Genomic DNA, 22,602 nt, shown 5'->3' on the forward strand with positions numbered 1-22,602 from the left:
CATCCTGAATAATGCAGTATATTGGTTTGTGTAGTTCTGTGACTGGCTAATGCTGTTAAATTCTTTGAGAGTGTGTTTGAGGGGGGTGCTGCTTTTTGTTTGTATGTGTGTTTTCCATTGAAAATGTTGCAGTACATCCTCTGTCCCTGTCTTCATGCTATGCGGGTGGGCTGAGGTAGGGAGGGTGTGACGCCGGTATTTGTGTGAACTCAGGCTTGTGATGCTGAGCTTGGTTCATCCGCTTTCTCCTCCCTTCTCCTCCCCACTCCTTCTCACCAGCGCCACAGCAACATCCTCAGAGTCTCAGCGAGCTGCGCCCAGCGCGGGCACAGAGCCTCCCACTGCCAGTAACCTGCGGCCAGGGAGAAGAGCCAGCGCAGTGACAGCGCCTCACCGCCACCAGTCCCCAGACCACCATGGCCAAGAACCGCAGGGACAGAAACAGTTGGGGTGAGTAGCATATGGTGACTTCTGCAGCCTGCACGGGGACGCTTTCTGCTTCTGGGGACAAGAGGGCCAAGGGCTGATCGGCGCCAGAGCCCAGGGCTGGGAGACGGGCCACAACCGAGCAGCTCCCCGTAGGGCCGGAGAAAGCATGGCTGAGTGGTACCGGTGTAGCCGGAATCGCGTTGTGGGGCAGGGCTGCGGCTTGGCGAAGGCCGGAGCCCCCTGCTTCTCCCCCACCCTCCCACCCCCAGTCCTCCTCCTCGCAGCATTTGGACAGCACCCGCCAGGCGCCTCGGGGGACTCGTTGGTTCCGCTTTAGCGATCCGTAGGCTGGAAGGCGATGGGAGTAGGCAGGGGCTGTTGTTACCCAGCCGAGAGGGGTGAGGGGCGAGGGAGTGAGGATCCCTAACCACCATCCCCTTCTCGGGGAGCTCTGAGCCCTTCCGCCAGGCGGGGCGCGGGCTCCTGAGCGGGCGGCGTGCTGGAACAATGAGGCAGACCGCGCCGGGCCGGGGGCGGGTGGGGTGGGGGGGGAGGTGCAGGGGAGCGTTGCGGACCTGAGTCACCCAGGAGAAGGGGCGTCCGCTTGCGAGTCCCCCAGCGCTGCAGTTCTTGTTTTAATATGGGGCTTGGCTGGGGAAATTGGGAAGAAGGGAAGCAAAGTTGTGGTTTCCAGCCGCGGCTCCACCCCAACCTGGTACCCCATTGAGGCCAGCCCTAAGGGTGGCATTGTTCTTTGGTTATACCTTTTGGAGATATTGGACTCATGATTCAGCACCAGGCCGAGGGGAGGGGGGAGGAGAGGCTCGGCCCAGTGGGTTCACGCCGCGAGTGGGTGGGCGGCGCTCACGCAGGCGGAGAAGGGAGAACGCAGTGATGCAGGAGAAATCGCGGCCCCGCCCGCTCTCCTGCTCCACACTTGCTTCAGGACGGATAGTGTGGGCAGATTGGGCGTCTTTTTCTGCCTTAGGCTCTCGTTTTCTTATAGCCACAGTGCTAGCCTCACTAACATCTTAGGAACGAAAGCCTTTCAGGGCATTTTATTATCTGAACCAGAGCAGATCGTGGGCCACTGTTACTTGGCGGGTAAATATTTTGCTCATTACCTTTAAGTTGTTATATGGAAAGTTTACATCCACTAGGAGTTTGGAGCTCCTTGATTCTCTTCTGTGTCTCAATGAGGTCTCTTTTATAACTATCTTTCAGACCAATAGGTATAAATTTAAATTTTAATTGGTTGTTTGGGGCTGACTTTTAACAAAAGACTGTATTTCTCCTTGCCTCTCTGGTCACAGGGCCAGCTTAACTCCCACTAGGCAAGGTTTACAACTGAGATAACCCAAGGTTTGTGGTCAGTGTGGGGAGATGGTACAGGGAAGTCTGTCTTTAGTTGTCTGAATTTAAGAGAGAGCAGTCCCATTTTCTGATATTACCAAACCCCAATTTTAGTAAGTGTGACTATTGCAGTAACACGGTTTTCTTTGCTTCTTATGAAATTATGAGTGAGCTTTCTCGGTGTTCTCCTACCACCACCACCCTTTGCCTTGGCTACCAGAGTAGGAATTTCCTGAACTCACAGTTAAGGTGTGTATGTTCAAGTCAGTTTTGTCTTGATCCCTGTGCATTGCTGACTCAACCCTGTTAAAAGACATACATGTGAAAATTTATTCTAAGTATTAAGATTTTTCTCCTTCGTGAAGCTTTAGATCATTATTCTTCATTATTTCTTTGGGTATGGATTTCGTATTAGTGGAAGCTTTTTCTGTCTTGGGGATGTGGTTCTCAAAGGGGATTTGCATAAAAATCACATTGGGAACTTATTAGAAATGCATATTCCCACATCGTCAAGCCAGAATTTTTTAAAAATTATTTTTATTTATTTTTTATTTTTTAAAGTTTTAATTTTAATTTGTTAGTTAACATAGTGTTATATTAGTTTCAGGTGTACTATATAATGATTCAACATTTCATACAACACCCAGTGCTTATCATCACAAGCACACTGCTTAATCACCATCATCTGTTTCACTCATCCCCCACCTTCCTCCCTCTGATAACCATCAGTTTGTTCTCTATAGTTAGGAGTCTGTTTCTTGGTTTGTCTCTCTCTCTCTCTCTCTCCTTTTTATCCCCTTTGCTCATTTGTTTTGTTTCTTAAATTGCATATATGAGTGAAATCATGTGGTATTTGTCTTTCTCTGATTTATTTTGCTTAGCATAATACACTGTAGTTCCATCCATGTTGCTGCAAATCAGTCAGAGTTTTTCAATCAATAGGTCTGAAGTGGGGTCTAGGAATCTGTCTTTTAATTAGCATTTTAGGTGATTGACAAGCATTAGATTATTTATATTTAATGGGAACATGTCCCAGACAGTTAATCTAGAAGTCATCAAGAGTTTCAACTCAAGTGATGAATTAGAAAAAGGAATGCTGAAGTCACTGTGTGTTCATTGGATATTTTCACAGAAAAGAAAAACTGAAATTGTAAAGTCTTGATGCTCTGTGGAAATGCTTTACTACTGAGGTTTTTCTTTGCTATAAAGAATAAATCTCTTAGAAAAGTGTAGCAAATGGAGTAGGAAATAGAGGTCTTTGATGAAGATGTTAGCCATATTTGTCCTGATTCCATTTTATTACTAGCACCTAATGCAATAGCCAACATGCAATAGGCATTTAATAATAATAATAGCTACTGTCATTGAGCTAATATCATATGAAGTAGGCATTCTAATCCTCATTTTATATATCAAAGATAAATGATAAAGCCAGAATTCCAATTCTGGCAGTTTGACTTCAGATTCTTTTATCTTCACCACTGTGCTCTACTGCGTCTTTGCTGAATTGGTAATAATTTCTGTGTTGTATAGAACTACAGTTTTCAAGGCATAGTCACTGGCATTATTGCATTTAATCTTTAGGTTCTTTAGTTGCCAGGACATAGCCTTTTGCAAATAAACTAAATCTCAGGTAGGTTAAATAATTGGCAAAAATCATATATTTAGTAAGTTAGAGGTACTGAAATTAGAACCTAGAGTTGGTCTTCTACTTTACTATCTTTTTTTCTTTTTTTTACTTTATTATCTATAACATAATACTGTGGAATATTTTGTAAGGTAATGGGACATGGTTGAGGGTAAAGGGAAAGCAGGCTCTTGTAGAAGCCAGGGGTCTGTGATGAGAAAAAATTCAGATGATAGCTTGTAAAAAATAAAAAAAAAGACAGTGAACTAACCTTGTCATCTAGCTGAATACTTTCCAGACTAGTTAGAAAGCAGTGGGTGGAAGTCAAAGGTAGACTACCCAGAATTGGCAACTATAGTGATTTCCAAGAAAAGGGCAAGAGAGATTTGCAAAATCTGTACAGGAAGCCTACAATTCAGAGAATTCTGTAGGACCATATCACAACTAATATTTTTTTTTTTACAACTAATATTTTTATCTGAGTATTCAGAGACCTGTTAGGTTCCAATAGGGCCATGGAAACTACAAAGCAGAAAAGCATCTCTTCTAACACTCAGAAATGGGGTGTTGTTTGAGGATCATACCCAGAGATACAACTGAGAAGCAGGTCTATGAGTAGAACTGAGAATCCCGACACCTGTACATAAATCTACACTGAACCAGAAGTTTATTTTTCTTATTTTTAAAAAAGAGTTTATTTACTTGAGAGAAAGATAAAGTGAGTGAATGAGAGAGAGAGAGAGAGAATGAGAATGAGTGGGGGTAAGGGCAGAGGGAAAAGGAGACTCCCTGCTGGGCAGGGAGCCTGATGAGGGGCTCAGATTCCAGGACCCTCTGATCATGACCTGAGCCAAAGGCAGATGCTTAACTGACTTAGCCATCTAGGTGCCCCTGAACCAAAAGTTTAAATAAATTTAAGCATTTGAAAGTCCATTCTTCAGAGGTAGACATTATTATGCCCATTTTAATATATAAGGAATTCCAGACTCAGAGACCATGAGGATATGTGCCAGAGGTCGCTTAATTTATGTTATGAATCCAAGATTTAAATACAGGATTGTTTGCTTCCCTAGTCCAAGTGATGAAGATGAGGAACTAAAATAGTACTCCAAAAAGGTGCTGCAACAAGCCTATCTAGGTTTAAGCTGGTATGAGAAATCAATGCTCTATAAATTTGATCGTCTTGGACTAGAAAAGAAGGCAAAGAATATACTAGTGTGGAAAATAAAGGATACAGATAACTATCAGAGGCAGTAGCCCAGAAAGCAGTCTTTCAATGTTGGGCTTAGAGTTTAAGTTCTACCAGAAATGCATCTTTTAAAATTTGTTTCTGTTAAGTCATGAGAGTGGAACCTTCTGAATGAGAAGAATGGGATTAATAATGCACTCTTAAAAGAGGCCTCACAGAGTTCCCTAGCCCTTTCTACCATGCCAGGATACAATGAAGAATCTGTGACTTGAAAGAAGTCCTCACCTGACCATGCTGGCACCCTGATCTTGGTCTTCCAGCCTCCAGAACCGAGAACTAAATTTCATTGTTTGGGGATCCCTGGGTGGCGCAGCGGTTTGGCGCCTGCCTTTGGCCCAGGGCGAGATCCTGGAGACCCGGGATCGAATCCCACATCAGGCTCCCAGTGCATGGAGCCTGCTTCTCCCTCTGCCTGTGTCTCTGCCTCTCTCTCTCTCTCTCTGTGTGACTATCATAAATAAATAAAAAATTAAAAAAATAAAAAAATAAAAAAAAAATAAATTTCATTGTTTATGAACTTACCTAGTCCAGGGATGCCTGAGTGGCTCAGTCAGTTAAGTGTCTGTCAGCTCAGGTCATGATCCTAGAGTCCTGGGATTGAGCCCTGCATTGGGCTCCCTGCTCAGCAGGGTAGTCTGCTTCTCCCTCTCCCTCCTCCCTCCTCCCCCACTCAAGTGCACAGGCCCACAGTCTCTCTCTTTCTCTCTCAGATAAATAAAATCTTTAAAAAACCCACTTATAACCTACCCAGTCTATGGTATTTTGTTATAGCAGCCTGAACTAAGCATTCTAGAACTATTTTCTTTGTGGTTACTATAAGGATTACATTTAATATCCTAAAGTTATAGCATTCTAATTTGAAATTATATAAGTTTAACTTCAGTAACATACAAAAACTCTGTTCCTTTATAGCTCCATTTGCACCCCTTTTAGTAAATGATGTCACACAATTACATCTCTATACATTACGTGTACAAAAACATAAACTTAATAGTTATTTTTTAAAATGCATTAGTCCCCAGAGAAGACCTGCTGATGGCCACAAATGAAAAGATGTTCAATATGACTAATCTTTAGGAAATGCAAATAAAAACCACAATGACGTATAATCTTGTACTTGTCAGAAGGGCCAGAATAAAAAAGACAAGAAATAACAAGTGTTGGCAAAAATGTGAAGAAAAAAGGAGCCCTCACACAGAGTTGGTAGGAATGTAAATCAGTGCAGCCACTGTGGAAAACAGTATGGACGTTCCTCAGAAAGTTACAAATAGAAATACAATATGATCCAGTAATTCCACTACTGGGTATTTACTCAAAGAAAATGAAAACCGCAATTTGAAATATATGTATTCTGTGTGTATGTATGTGTGTGTAATAATATTCAACACACTGGAATATTCTTAAGCCATAAAAAGATGCAGTCTTGCCATTTGTGACAGCATGAATGGACCTATAAGATATTATGCTAAATAAAATAAATCAGACACAAAGACAAATATCATATGATTTCACTTATATGTGGAATCTAAAAAACAAATGAATAAAAATAAACAGTCCTATAAATACAGAGAATAGACTGAACTGATGGTTGCCAGAGGGAAGGAGAGTGGGGAAGATGAGTAAAATGGATGAGGGGGGCAGGGGACCTAGGCTTCCAGTTATGGGATGAATAAGTCATGGGGATAAAGGTGCAGCATAGGGAATAGAATCTATGGTGTTGTAATAGGGTTGTATGGTGACAGGTGGTAGCTACACTCATGGTGAACATAGCCTAATGGATATACACTTGTGGAATCACTATATTATATAGCTGAAACTAATGTAACATTGTATATCAACTATACTGTAATAAAAAATGCATTAGCCCCTTAAATTAGATAGAAAACAAAATGTGAGCTTACAAACAAGTTGTAATAACAGTAGTTTTTAAACAAGTAATTGCTTTATTGAATATATTGGTCTCAAATCATGTAGAAAACAAGGGAGTTACAAATATTCTAATAATACTAGCTTTCATAATTGCCCATGTATTTACCTTTACTGAAATTTTTATTTCTCTTTTTTTTAAGTTTTTATTTTTTCATGAGAGACACAGAAAGGCAGAGAGACATAGGCAGAGGGAGAAGCAGGCCTCCTGTGGGGAGCCCGATGCAGGGCTCAATCCCAGGTCCCCAGGATCACCACCTGAGCCAAACGCAGATACTCAACTACTGAGGCGCCCAGGTGCCCTGAGATTTTTATTTCTTCAGATGGTTTTGAGTTACTATCCGGCATGCTTTCATTTCAACCTATAGGACTCCCTTCAGCATTTCTTGCAGATTAAGTCTAGTGGTAACAAACTTCCTCAGCTTTTGTTTATTTGAGACTGTCTTAATTTCTTTTCAAAGACAATTTTGCCAAATATAAGATAATTGTTGACAGCTTTTTTTTTTTTTTTTTAAGCACTTTGAATATATCAGCCCACTCACTGTATTCTGGCCTCCAAAGTTTCTTAGGAGAAATCTTCTGATAATCTTGAGGATTCCTTGCAGGTGATGTCAAAATTGTCTTTGTCTTTCAACAGTTTGTTACAATGTGTCTCAGTGTAGATCTCTTTAAATTTATTGTGCTTGGAGTTAGTTGAGCCTTAAATGTTTGTACTCATGTCTTTTATCAAGTTTGGGGAGTTTAGGGCATTGTTTCTTCGGAAAATTTCTCCAACTCTTTCTCTCTCTTCCGCTTGTACTTTCACAGTGTGTTGGTCGGCTTGATGGTGTCCCACACATCCTTAGGCTCTGTTCACTTTTCTTCAGACTTTTTTCTTTTCTGCAGCCCTGATAATTTTATTTGCCCTATTTTCAGCTGCTGATTCTTTCCTCTATCTGCTCAAATGTCCCTATGATTCTCTCTTATGAGCTTTTTAATTTGGTTATTGCACTTTTCAGTTCTGGAATTTTTTTTTTTTTGCTTCCCTCAGGTTTCCTATTTCTTTACTGATATTTTCATTTTGTTCAATCATTGTTTTCTTGACTTTTTCTGCATTTTCCTTTAGTTTTTTGAGCATCTTTAAGACAGTCTTATTTTATTTTATTTTATTTTATTTTATTTTATTTTATTTTATTTCTTAAAGATTTTATGTATTTATTCATGAGAGACACACACAGGGGGAGGCAGAGCTATAGGCAGAAGGAGAAGCAGGCTCCCTGCGGGAAGCCCAATGTGGGACTTGATCCCAGTACCCCGGGATCATGCCCTGAGCCCAAGGTAGACACTCAACAGCTGAGCCACCCAGGCATCCCAAAGATTTCTATTTCTTCTTGACTCAGTTTTAGTAATTTGTGTTTTCCTTGGAATCTGTCCATTTCATCAACTTGACATAAGGTTGTTCCTAATTTTCTGTTATTTTTTCTGCTTTTGTGTTTTCCTTGTTATATCTTTTATTGTTTAATCTCTTTTTTCTTTCTTTTATATTCTTTTTTTTTTAATTTTTATTTATTTATGATAGTCACAGAGAGAGAGAGAGAGGCAGAGACACAGGCAGAGGGAGAAGCAGGCTCCATGCACCCGGAGCCCGATGTGGGATTCCATCCCGGGTCTCCAGGATCGTGCCCTGGGCCAAAGGCAGGCACCAACCGCCACCGAGGGATCCCTCTTTCTTTTATATTCTTAATCTCTATTATTTCCCTTTTCCACTTTCTTTAGTTTCATTCTATATTTTTTTAACTTAAAAAGTTGGATACTGAGCTCATTAATTTTCAGCTTGTTGCCTCTTTCTAATATATGTACTTAGGGCTATAGATTTTCTCTAAATACCACTTTTGCTATATTCTATATATATTGATATGTAGTAGATTATTTCTCATTTAATTTCAAGTACTTTAAATGTCTGCAATGACCTGTTCCTTCAGTCATGAATATATAGAAAGTATGGATTTTTCAGGGTGCCTGGCTGGCTCGGTTGTGGACCATGTGACTCTTGATTTCAGGGTTGTGAGTTCAAGCCCCATGTTGGGTATAGAGATTACTTAAAAATAAAATCTAAAAAAAAAGAAAGTATGAATTTAAAAAAAATTTTATTGCTCATTTCAAACTTAATCCTTCTTTAGTCAGCATTATATAGCAGACCACCTACTGTGGTCATACAAATGCTCCATGTCTATATTGTCCAATATAGTAGCCACTAGCTATATATAACTTTTGAGCAGCTGAAGTATCACTAGTGAGAATGAGAACCAAATGCTTACTTTTATTTAATCTTAATTAATTCAGTTTAAACAGCCAGTTGTGATTATTTGCTACAATATTGGGCAGTTCACATTTATAGAACACCCATGCTGTGCACCCATGCTGTACACTTTGTTGAAACTTGCTTTATGTTCTAGTACATGTTAATATAAATATTCCACAAAAGCCTGAAAAGCATCTTATGTTTTCTAATTTCTGATACAGTGTTCTCTGTATCAAGCTTATGTTCACTGGGTCAAGCTTATTTAAAAAAAAAAAAGAATGAATAATGGTTTTATTCAAAGATAAATAAATTAATATAAAGCACTTTAAGGCTATAATTGATGTGAAATCATGTTTTTAAAATTTTAATTCCACTGTTGACATACAGTGTTATATTAGTTTCAGATGTACAGTGCAGTGATTCAGCAATTCCGTATAGCTCAAGCTTAGTAAATACACTGTTCATGTCTTCCATACTCTGATTTCTGGACTGTTTGATCCACCAGATAACTGATATCTGATAGATACCTTAAAATTCTAGTAGAGATTTTAAAAGATGACTGTGGATTTGTCAATTTCTCTTTGGTCTTTTGTCAGGCTCTTACTAACTTTTGAGCTGTGTTAGATGCACACAAATTTGGACTTGTTACATCTTCCTTTTTTTTAAGATTTTATTTATTTATTCATGAGAGAGACAGAGAGAGAGGCAGAGATAGGCAGAGAGAGTAGCAGGCTCCTCACAGGGAGCCCAGTGTGGGATCATTCCCTGGACTGGGATCATGCCCTGAGCCAGAGGCAGATGCTCAACTGCTGAGCCTTCCAGGCATCCAATTGTTAATCTTCCTGATGAAATAAGCCTTTTATTTCTATGTAGTGAGCCTCTTTATCTGGAGTAATGGTTTTTGCCCCAAAGACTATTTTATTTAATATTAATGTAGATGCTTCATATTTTTTTTAAGATTTTTTTATTTATTCATTTGAGAGAGAGTACGAGTGAGAGCACAAGCATGGGGAGGATCAGAGGGAGAGGGAGAAGCAGACTCTCTGCTGAACAGGGTGCCCAGTCCAGGGCTTGATCCTACCTAGGACCCTAGGATCATGACTTAAGCTGAAGGCGTATGCTTAACCAACTTAGCCACTTAAGCACCCCTAGGTGCTTTGTATTTCTTTTGCTGGTTTAGTCTTTGAGCCTGTTGAGCAGAAGTGGCTGCAGTAGGAGGCTAACTGATATCTACAAAATGAGTCATCTTGTCCATCTGATTTTTGAGCACTTCCTCTATAGTGAATGCCCTCTGGTGAGCATTCAAATGGGACTGAATATATTTACACTCTGTGCCCATTCCAAAGGTCTACACATACTTCTTTGAAGTACTTGACCATCTGGACAGGATGTTAGCCACTCTCCATGAATTCGTACAATTCCATATCTTTGGCATGTGCTGCAAGCCTCATGGGTGCTATCTACTCTCATATCTGTCCATTCTGTTAGAAGACAATAGAAGTTTCTTCTTTGCTGTCTCTTCGAGAGGTCATGAGTGCCTTTCATGGACAAAACCTAAATCAGAACTCTGCTAAGAAGGGATTATAAGAAAGAAAAAAAAAAGGGATTATAAGAATTGTGTGCTATATAGTTCTCACACTTCCAGTCTCTACAATATGAAGAACACCTTAAAATGGTAGAGATATAGCTGAGCATGACATAGTCAATGTTCAGCAGAAAGAGAAGCCAACATTTTCCAGATGGCTGACTCAAAGATGATTAAAGGACCAGACAATTGCTTAGAAACCAAATACTTCAAAAATTGACTTTTTCGGTAACTGTAAATGTGTGTGTTTTTGTTTGTTTTCCTTAATGGGAATGACACTTCCCATATGCTTTTTTCTTAAAATATGTGAATGTATTTTCTTATATTCTTTTGATTAGGTATTTTTCTATAACATGATTTCAAATGGCTCCATATTTTGCATAGTGTAACTGTGACATAATTTATTTACATTATCTTACAGGTAGGCATTTAGATGGTTTCCAGTTTTTCACTCTATAACTAATGCTATAATGAATCTTTCTGTGGATAAATACATATCCACAGTCGCAATGATTTCCTTAGGATAAATTCCTGGAAATGGAATTGTTTTATTAAAGGGAATATTTATTTTTAAATGTTTTTGAATGTTTCCAATTCTAAGTATATAATTGACCCTTGAACAACATGGGTTTGAAATATACTGGTAACACTTATATGCAGAGGTTTTCTTTAAAGATTTATTTGAGATAAATGAGATTTATTTATTCTATTATTGAGATTTATTTATTCTATTTAATATAATAGAAATATAACATAAATAGTATATATAAACAGCCTGTTAAATGACTTACTCATTCCTTCTAAGACTCTGATGTTGCAGGACTTGCATTATTCCTTGTAATCCTCTTCCTCAAGGGCATTGCTAACAAGAGAATGATCTGAGAGTTTGCATTGTAGTGTTCTGAAGTCTGCTATCTCATTGTAGCTCATATGTCTACTCTTGCTCAAATACTCTTGTATTCATTTTTATGAGTTAATACTTTGTTTTTGGTTCCTTATTTGGTCCCTTTCTATATAAACTCCGTTTTGTTATGATGTTGAAAGTCATTCTCAGTCATTCAGACAAATAAATGTTTTCACTCTTCCAAGTTTGTTCGAAAGAGACATAATAGTTTAAGAAAATATATTTCTTTTTAATTTTAGTTGCCAAGAAACAGTTTCCTCGGTGTGCTATGTCTTTTCTTTATAATGGCTCAAATGTACTCATAATCCATCATCTTGTGAGGTTTAATTTTCCTGGAAAGATGAAGCATAATTTTTTTCAAAGTTTACAATTAAGAAAATTAGAAATACACACCTATAGCATTTCCAGTATGTTAAAATTATTCTTTTCCATATTTAAAATTTTTGAAGATTCCCTTTCAACATATATAAATTCATAGCTGCATGGCCAGCTTCCAGTGATTTAGAATGCCACATAGAGTAGAAAAGCCCCAGAAGCCCCTTTAGTGAATATAAGATCCAGTATGTAAAAAGGTGAAACAATGTTATTTTTTGGTTCTCTCCTTGTGAGCCATGCATTTTATCATCCATAGTAAAATGCTAATTCTCATCTGGTTTGCTTCTAACCTGTTTTCTGTTTATTCCCCTTTTAAAAATTTGCATTGTGTTCAGGGAATTGCAACGAAGTTTAGTTTAGCAAAACATATAAGAGGGTAGAAATCTGGTACTAAAGAAACTTGGCATGCATTCCAAGGATTTTTGGATTATTTTATAACAAAGAAAATGTTAATTGCTTCATTGAAATATAGTTATGAACAATGAATCAAGCACATAAGATTTGTTCTTAATAATACTGTGCATTTCAGTACTTTTCAGAGTTATTTTATATTAAATTAATGTAAATATTTATTGGGTACCTACTATGTGAGCTTCTATTGTAAATTTTTTCAAGAAGTGCAAACAGTCTCTGTTCTCCAGATATTTTTAGTCTGTGTTTTCAATTTTGACCTTTTTTATAGAAACTGAAGTTTTTCTAAATAGTATTTTAACAGTTTTATTGAGATATAATTATATGCTACACAGTTCACCCATTCAAAGTGTACAGTTCAGAGGCTTTTAGTGTATTGAGAGTTGTTGTGCATTCATCACCCAATTTTATAACATTTTATTAGCCTCAAAAAGAAAACGTACATCTCTTATACATCACCTGCTAATCCCCTCCCACTCTCCAGTCCTAGGCAACTACTCATCTACTTTCTATCTCTATAGATTTGCATATTCTGGGAGTTTAATATAAATGAAATCCTATAGTATGTGGTCTTTTGTGACTGGCTTCTTTCCTTTATCATTGTGTTTTCAACATTAGCATAGATAAACGTATAGATTGCTGGTTATGATAGATTTCAGAAAGGAAACCTTTCTTCACTTTAGGTAAGATGCAAACTATGTCTATAAACATTCCACAGATTCATTCTATTTTATTATTCATTCTATTATTTAATAAAAATTATTTCTGTATTTTTAAAAGTTTTCTTACCAAAAATAAATATTTAATATGCTATTTTGCCTATATTGTATGAGACTTCTTCCCATAAACTATTTCATTATTTTATGGTCATAATTCAGATACTTATTTTATTTTACTACATACTTATATCACACTATGTAATTTCCCTTTTCTTCATTAAGTCCAATGTAGCTCTCCAAAGCCTTAAGCGTATAAACTAAAAGTTTGGAATTATCTATTCATTCACACTTAGTATACAAAGGTAGAGTGGGACATGACAATCATATACCAACATCTACTGAAATCTTTTTTCTTCCTCTCACCCCCAGTTTCACTCTGTAACAGTTCTTTCAAATCTATGCCTTAGTCTTTTGATTTGGTCCCCTAGCAGCTTCCCAGCCTGCTCCATCCATATAGTATTCCTTCCTGCTCCTCAAACATGCCAAACACATTCTCCTACACACTTTCCCCCCAGTGATACCATACTGTACACATTGCTTTATACCTTGAGTTATTTTTCATAATATGTATTGGCAATTTATCACATTTCTGATCTTTGTGAATCAGATATATTTTTAAAAGTATTGATCTATCTTTTCCTTTTTAATTTACATGAGAATGAATATGTTTTTATTGTGTGGGACCATTTGATATTGCTTATTTGTATCTTTTTCACTTTTCCTATTTCACATTTAGGTCTAAGATTTATTTGGAATTGATTTTTATTTATGGTGAGAGCAAGAGGTAAAGATTCATTTTTCCCCCCATATGAATATCCAATTGACATAGCATCATTTTGGGAAAAGATCATCCTTTCTTCATTTATTGCAGTGACATCTTTGTTGTAATTCAGATCATTGTATATGTGTGGGTTTGTTTCTGAAATCTCTAGTCTTTTCTATTTTGTCTACTTGTCTATCCTAGTGACAGTAACATCCTGTTTTAATAACTGTAGATTTTAAATACCCATTGGTGTCTCTTAGAGTATATCCCCCAATTTATTCTTCTTCAAGGTTGTCTTTGTTATTCTTGGCTCTTTGCCTTTCCACTTGAGCTTGTTAATCTGTAAAGAAAAATTTACACAAGAAACTTGCTAATTTGATTGGTATTATAACCAATCTGTGGATCAATGGGGGAACATTGACACATTTATAATACAGAGTCATTTCATCTGAGAACATGTATGTATCTCTTTCAGTAATGTTTTATGTTTTTCTGTAGAGGTCTTAAATATCTTCTATTATATTTCAGTAAAACATTGGAGGAGCTCACACAAGCCCATGAGAGCTGATTGGATTCATCTCTTCCTAATTCCATATGCAGTGAGTCATGTTGGTAGATTGAAATGGCCCATAATGGCCACAGAAATTGGCAAACATCACAAATCAGGACTTTTCTATCCCACTCACTGCTAAGAGATTGTTGTTAAATGTTTAGTAGCACATCACTTAATTACTAGATATATCAGGTTTTATAATGACATGTAAATAGTACTTTATTATTAAAAATTAATGTGTCATATAGTTATAGTAAAATTCATGTGCTTATTTTCCATCCATTTGTTTTCCTTAGTGAAGTGTTGGTTCAAGTCTTTTGCTCATTTTTATATTGGGTTATTTGTTTCATTATTGAAGAGGTTTGGTGTTAATTCTTTAGATGTTTGGTAGAAGCTGCCTAATCCTGGAGTTCCCTGTGATGGCAGATTTTTGATTACTACTTCAAGCTTTTTACTTATTATTGGTGGCTATTCTGTTTCTTCTGACTCAGTCTTGGTAGGCTGTGCATTTTTGGAAATGTATCCATTTCTTCTAGGTTATATGATTTGTTGGCATGTAATTATTCACAGTAGTCCCTTATAATTATATTTATTTCTGTAGTATGAGTTATAATATCTCCTTTTCATTTCTAATTTTGTTTATTTGAGTCTCTTATTTTTCTTAGTCTAGCTAAAAGTTTGTCAATTATACCTTTTTGAAGCACCAGCTCTTAGTTTCATAGATCTTTCTATTGTTTTTCTGTTCTCTCTTTCTTTAATTTCTGCTCTGACGTTACTATTTCCTTTCTTCTGCTGACTTTGGGTTTAAAGTGCTTATAAACTTTCAGAACACTTTTATACTGCCTTCTACAGTATTTGATATGTTGTATTTCCATTTTCATTTATTATGAGATAATTTTTTGTTTCCCTTTTGATTTCTTTTTTGACCCAATATTTGTTTAGAAGTGTATTTAGTTTCCACATATTTGTCAGTCTTCTCACTTTCCTCTTGTTGATTTCTAGTTTCATACCATTGTTGTCAGAGAAGATAGTTGGCATGATTTCAGTGTTCTTAAACTTCCTAAGATTTGTTCTGTGACCTATCATATGAGCTATCTTAGAGAATGTACCATGTGTATTTGAAAAGAGTGTGTATTCTGTTACTGTTGTATGAAATGTTCTGTATATGTTTATTAAGTCCTTTTGTTTTAAAGTGTATTCCACTTCAAAATCTGCTTCTTGTTTTTCTGTCTGGATGATCTGTCAATTTCTAATAGTGAAGCATTGAAGTCCCCTACAATGATCTTATTGTTATATGTTTCTCCTTAAGATCTGTAACTATTTCCTTAATATATTTTGGTACTTGGCTTTTGGGAGCATATATATTTATGATCTGGTATACTGATCTTTTTTATCATTATATACTAACCTTCTTTGTCTCTTGTTATCCTTTTTTTTTATTTTTTTTATTTTTTTCTTGTTATCCTTTTTGACATGAAGTCTTTTTGTCTGATATAAGTATGCTATTCTCACCTTCATTTTGTTTCCATTTGCTTGGAATATCATCCTCCATTCTCTTTGAACCAGGGTGTCCTTAGAGCTAAAAGGAGTCTTCTACAGGCAGCATATAGTTGGGTCTTGTTTGTTGTTGTTGTTGTTGTTGTTGCTGTTTAATCTATATAACCTTTTTTGTGCCTTTTATTTGGTAAGTTCAATTCATTTATATTAGGGCTATTATAGATATACAAGGATTTACTATGGCTATTTTATCTTTTGCCTTCTGGTTATTTTTTTCTTCATTGTTTCTTTTTCCTTCTGTTTCTTTCTACCTTTATAAGTTGGTGGTTTTCCAGGGTGCTCTGCTCGGTGTCCTGTTCTTTTATGTTTCATATCACTGGTTTAGATTTTGCTTTGTGCTTACCATGAGGTTGACATGAAACATTTTGTAGATAAAAAAGTCTTTGCTCATAGTAGTTTATCTTCATTTATCTAAAGAAGTCCCATCCTTTTCCTCTTATTTTTTGTGTAAAAAATTTTTTATGCTATGACTTCATTACCAACCTTATGACCCCAAGATTAAGAGTTTCATGCTCTACAAACTGAGCTAGCCAGGCACCTCTCCCAAGTCACTTCTAGATTCCTATCTTTTAGCTTGCTAATTCTCTCTTCTATTTTATCTGTATTTCCAATGCATTCTAATGTACTCTTCATTTCATTTACTGAGTTCTCCAGCTCCAGAATTGCTGTTTTATTTTTTTAAGAATTTCAGTCTCTTTGGTAAACTACTCTTGTTCATTAATTTTATTTCTGAGATCATTATATTGCTTCTCTGAGTTTTTTTTTATAGCTCATTCCAATTCTTTCATAACAGCAATTAAAAAAAAAGGTTTATTTTATTTGAGAGAGAGAGCAAGCATGAATGGGGGGCACAGAGGTAGAGGATCTTCAAGCAGACTCCCCACTGAGCACAGAGCCCAGTGTGCTCCATGAGGGGCTCAGTCTGATCCATGAGATGAAACCTGAGATGAAACCAAAAGTTAGACACGTATCCAACGGGGCCACAAGGCACCTCTATAACAGCAAATTTGAACTCTTTATCAGATTGTAGTATTCCATGTCTTTGGGGGCTAGAAAATTATTTTCTTTTTGTCATACCATATTACCTTGACTTTTTTGTGCTGTTTGATAAAAACTGCCTCTGCTACCACATTTGAAGTTGCAGATACTTGTCTTATTTAGGCAAGGTTTTGCTTGCTTTGATTCTAACAATTCGTTTGGTAATTAGGAATCTTCCTTTTGTTTTCCAGATGGTGGCACTATAGCACAAGTTTTTTATTTCCCTTACAGGAGCTTTTAAATATTTAAATATATGTAAAGCTGGTGGGGGGGGGTTGCTGTAGAGTTGAGGTAACTCTTAGGATTTTGGATGTATGCATAGCTGGAGCCAGCCCTGTAGGGACTCCTGGAATGGAAGAGGGATGGTCCCGGAGGTCCCTGGGTGGTCCTTTTGCCAGAATCCTGAGGTGAACAAGAGACATTTCCCTTCAGTTCTCATTGTCTTCCTACTTCTCTTTCCTTTCCCTCCCTCCATTCCCTCCACAGTCTTACCTCAGAATGCAAAAGTCTCTTCAGCTGCAGAATGTAGAATCAGCCTGGCAGAGCCCCACTCACTGCCTTTACCCTCCACCTCTTTAAAGGTTTGTGCCTGGCCTCAGCTACTGTACTTGCTGGAGACTCTACAGCCCTAGGTTCCATGGCCTCTTCTGCTCTCCCAGTAGCCTCTTCTGTGGTCCAGTCCACTCACTTTTTGTGCACAGATGGATGGATCTCTTGGGTGTCCTAGTAAGCTGCAGGAAGGCCCTTTCTTTTTCTTTCTTTCTTTCTTTCTTTCTTTCTTTCTTTCTTTCTTTCTTTCTTCTTCTTCTTCTTCTTCTTCTTCTTCTTCTTCTTCTTCTTTTCTTCTTCCTTCTTCTTCCTTCTTCTTTCTTCTTTCTTTCTTCTTTCTTTCTTCTTCTTTCTTCTTTCTTCTTCTTTCTTTCTTCTTTCTTCTTTCTTTCTTCTTCTTCTTCTTCTTCTTCTTCTTCTTTCTTCTTCTTTCTTCTTTTTCTTTCTTCTTCTTTCTTCTTCTTTCTTCTTCTTCTTTTTTTTTTGGTTATAGATGTCCAATTAGTTGTAAATCAAAGAGGAGAGAAAAAAGGACTAATATCACCATGATGCTGATATCATTCTTCTCTTATTATCTTTTAAATATCTGTAGGATCTGTAGTGATATCCCTTTTTCATATCTGAAATTGGTGATTTGTGATTTTTTTCTCTTCTATTTTCTTTGATTAGTCTTAGATTATTAAATCATTCTTCTTGATCTCTATTTCTAGTTCATTAGTTTCTGACATCTTTATTACTACTTTTTCTTTGCATTTAATGTTACTCTGTTTTTACTTAAGATGAATATTAAATTATGATTTTTCAAACATCTTTTCCACTAATTGCATTTCAAGGTATAAATTTCCTCTAAGCAAGTTTCTGTTATATTTTCACAATTTCTGTATAAATAAGATACTGTACTCCAACCTACTGATTCTAATATTTATAGAGAAGGAGTCAAAATAGCTATAACTGATAATAATTAGAAGATGGGATGGGCTTGTCCTACTATGATGACTTTTCATAAAGCTATTTTGACTAAGATAGTGTATGGTATTGCTGATGAATGGATCAGATTTATTAGATTATTTGGTTTACTAATTTCTATTATATTTTCTTTTATCCATAGGTTATTTAGAAATTTAGTGCTTAATTTCAGAGTATTTAGGAATTTTCTAAATATGTACTTGTTATTTATTTCCAGTTTAATTTCTCTATTGTCAGAGAACATATTTTTTGCAATATTTTAAAAATTTGAAATGAACTGAGATCTGATATATGAACCAGTATATAGTCTATTTGGTAAATATCCCATATGAACTTTTAAGAGTATATGGTTTTGCAATTATTAGATGTCAACTTGGTCAGTTTGGCTAATGATACTGTTTAAATGTTCTACATCTTTACTGACTTTTTGTCTGAAATTTTGGGCAATAGAGAAAAATTCCTAGAAAGATAAATGTACCAAAAAATTTCTCAAGAAGAAATATAAAACTTTATTAGTACTAACATAACTATTGCATCATAAATGTTAATGAAATTAAGATAACAGTTAAAAATCATCAGTTTTATAGGCAAGATCTATCAAAATTTCAAAGAACTGTTCACCTTAATTTTTTGTTACAAACTCTTTTTGAAGATAGGGAGACTTCTAATTAATTCTATAAAGCTAATATAACTTTGAATATTAAACTAGCCAAAGACAAAATGAGAAAGGAAAACGATAGACTCAGTTCACTGGTGAATATAGATGCATAATTCCTAAGTAAGACTTTAGCAAACTGAATTAACAGTATACAAATAAGATATTATGCACTGAAAATATTAGGTTTGACAAAAATGTAAAAATGTATTACTACATTAACAGAATAGAGGTAGAAAACCAGGTGATCATTTCAACAGATACCGAAAAGACTTGATAAAATTCATTTCCCATTTATGATTTTTGAAAACTCATAGTAAGCCAGTAGAGAAGTTCCTTAATATGATAGGATAAAGTGTATCTACCAAACCAAACCAAACTATGAACTCAAATATTAGAAGCAGTCTCACTAAAATCAGGTTTTGCTCACTAAAATCAGAAGTCATGTCCACTATCACTTCTGCTATTCAACATTGTACTGAATGTCCAATGATACAAGAAAAAGAAATACGTAAAGATAAAAAAGGTGAAATAAAACTTATTATTTGTAAAACTTATTTCTGTTTCTACACTAATGAAATCCAAAAGTATCTACTCAGAATTTATAGGGAATAGTAGTTTATTTATTTATTTATTTATTTATTTATTTATTTATTGGAATAGTAGTTTAATAAGTGTTTCAGTATGAGGCTAATCTATTAAAGTCAGTTACATTTCTTTACCCAAGCAACAGCTATAAAACATAATTAAAAACAACAATGAAGCCAGTTATAATTAGCAACAAAAACTAACATACCTAGCAATAAATGTAACAAACCTACTTTCCCCAGCACCCCAAATTATAAAAACTTTATTGAAGAGAATCAAGAGAGATATCCCATGTTTATGGGTTGGTTGTAGATGTAGATGTTGGAATAAACATGAATAAACCCATGTTTATGTGTTAGAAGACAATATAACAGTATTGATTCCTTCCAAATTGATCCATAAATTTAATATAGCTTCAAAAAATTCAACTAACATTGATTCCCATAGTTATATGGAAAGAGTCAAAATAGCTAAGACTGATAATAATTAGAGAAATATGGTCATACTATATATAATGACTTTTTTTAAAAAGCTGTTTTGAGGGACACCTGGGTGGCACAGTCGGTTAAGCATCCAATTCTTAGTTTCAGCTCAGGTTGTGATCTCAGGTCCTGTTCTCAGGTTGTGATCTCAGGGTTATGATCTCAGGGTCATGAGATCAAGCTCCATTTCTGGCTCCACGCTTAGCACAGAGTCTGCTTGAGACTCTTTCTCTTCCTCTGCCCCTCCCTGCTCCATGCACTCTTGCTCTCTAAAATGAATAAATAAAATCTTACAGAAAAAAAATTGTTTTAATATCAAAAATTTGTTTTGATTATCTTAATCAAATTGATGTTGATGTAGACAAATTATTGATTTGATCAGACTTGAGAGATCAGAAATAGTCATTATGTGTGTATATGTGTATAAATGTATATGTGTATATATTTATGCATATGTATACATGTATGCATATGTATTCTTATTTATGACAAAGATCACATGACAGATTACTTGAGAAAGGAGGCTTTGATAGAATTATGAAAATTTTGTTACTCGTTGAAAAAATCAAATTTGATTTCTATCTCATACCTTATACAAATAGTCACTTCTTGCAGATTAAGAACTTAAATATCAAAAAGAAAAACTTAAAAACTAGAAGAATGTATATAAACATCTTCACCTCTTGTATAAGGAATAATTTCCTAAACATAATATACAAAGTGCTATTCATAAAATAAATTATTAATAAAATCTATTACATTAAAATTAAAAATACTTTTCACCAATAACAGTTTAAGGAAAATAAACAGGTAAGCTCTAAACTGGGAGATTTTTGCCATGCAAATAACTAACAAAGGACTAGCATTCAAAATATATAAAGAACCACTGTAAATCACTGAGAAAAAGACACACCGAATAGAAAAATGAGCAAAAGGCATGTGTTCACCTCATTAGCATTTAGAGAAATATGTATCAAGACCATAATGAGATACCACTCACTCATTTTGGAGTATTTTTAAGATTTTATTTTTATTTATTCATTAGAAACACACAGAAAGAGGCAGAGACATAGGCGGAGGGAGAAGCAGGCTCCCCTCAGGGAGCCAATGTGGGACTTGATCCCTGAACTCCAGGATCACGCCCTGAGACCAAAGCAGAGCTTAACTGCTGAGCCATCCAGGCATTCCCCAACTCACTCACTCATTTTGCACCTTTGCCACTGACAATTAAGAAGTCAGACAAAACCAGATGTTGGAAAGGATATGGATCAATAGGATGCCTAAGAAATTGAAAGGAGTGGGTGGGGAATAAAAAATGGTACAATCACTTAACAAAATTGTTAAGTGCTGTAAAGTTGAATATTTGAAAACATTACAACTCAGAAATTCCATTCAGAGCACCTGTTACATACATGTAGTTTGATGTAAACAATCTTAGACAATTATTTCAGTCTGTAGAAAGTGGTGATATAGTTTTCATCTCGGAAGATATTTTTCTGTCCAAAATAGTGTTTAGCCCAGATCCCTCATTCATATCAGTTATGTACTCAGATCCTAAACATGATAGGCAAAGAGTTTAATCAAAGAAAATATATATTTGCCATCCTCAGAAAAAAAGACCTTTGTGCTGAGGCTGAAGTTAGGTTGGTAGGTAGTAGTGGAATAAACTATGAAAAGATAATAAATAATAGCATTAATAAAAGTCACTATTAATAATAATATTATTAGTGGGATGCCTGGGTGGCTCAGGGGTTAAGTGCCTGCCTTCGACTCAGGGCATGATCCTGGAGTCCCAGGATCGAGTCCCACATCAGGCTTCCTGCATGGAGCCTGCTTCTCCCTCCTCCTGTGTATCTGCCTCTCTCTCTCTCTGTCTCTCATGAATAAATAAATAAAATCTTTTTAAAATAATAATAATAATAGTAATAGTATTAGAGATCATTATTAAGCATGTACTATTTGTCAGGGTCTTTGGTTTTCATTTAAAGAACATTATTTAATTGTCACAAAACTTTTCTGATATAGGTACCATTTTTAATCTCATTTTTCAGGAGCCCATGGGTGGCTCAGCTAGCTAAGAGTCTGCCTTTGGTTCAGGTCAGACTCCCTGCTCTTTGGGGAGCCTGCTTCTCCCTCTGCGTGCTGCTGCCTCTGCTTGTGCTCTCTCTCATTCTTTGTCAAAGAAATGAATAAAATCTTTAAAAAAATAATCTCATTATTCAGATAGATGGTAGTGAGTCTTGGGAGGTTAAATAGTTTCCACAGCTTCTTATGTTTAAGTTGTGAGGCTGAGATTTACACAAAGATTTTCTGACTCCAGCATAGAGATAAGGCAATATGGAAGCTATCATCCTTTGGATATAAAATCAATTTTTCTTAACTACTGAGAGAACAACTATCATCTATGGCTATAAACAATTGTCCTGTTGTGTTCAGATGCTTTGTACTGTTGTTCAGAAAGTATTGGTGTATGTCTGTCTTCACTAATGAAAAACTGAAATTATATATTAGATTTGCAATATTTTAACAGTACTGTCTTCAAGATGAACAGCAATATAGAGAGAGAGATATAGGTAACAATGTTGTACAATC

At 36.0% G+C, this 22,602-nt stretch overlaps 1 protein-coding gene across 5 annotated transcripts in view; it reads left to right on the forward strand.

Moving 5' to 3' along the window:
- Positions 1-22,602, forward strand: part of ATL1 (atlastin GTPase 1) — a 74,069-nt gene that overhangs the window by 14,511 nt on the left and 36,956 nt on the right. For all 5 annotated transcript variants that reach the window (XM_077909242.1, XM_077909246.1, XM_077909244.1 and 2 more), the window contains exon 2: positions 280-450. In XM_077909242.1, the coding sequence (XP_077765368.1) occupies positions 417-450 (34 nt within the window). In that variant the 5' untranslated portion in view covers positions 280-416. The remainder of the gene's footprint in view (positions 1-279; positions 451-22,602) is intronic.

This window comes from Canis aureus, chromosome 9 (assembly GCF_053574225.1).
Source record: "Canis aureus isolate CA01 chromosome 9, VMU_Caureus_v.1.0, whole genome shotgun sequence".
NCBI classification, from domain to species: domain Eukaryota; kingdom Metazoa; phylum Chordata; class Mammalia; order Carnivora; family Canidae; genus Canis; species Canis aureus.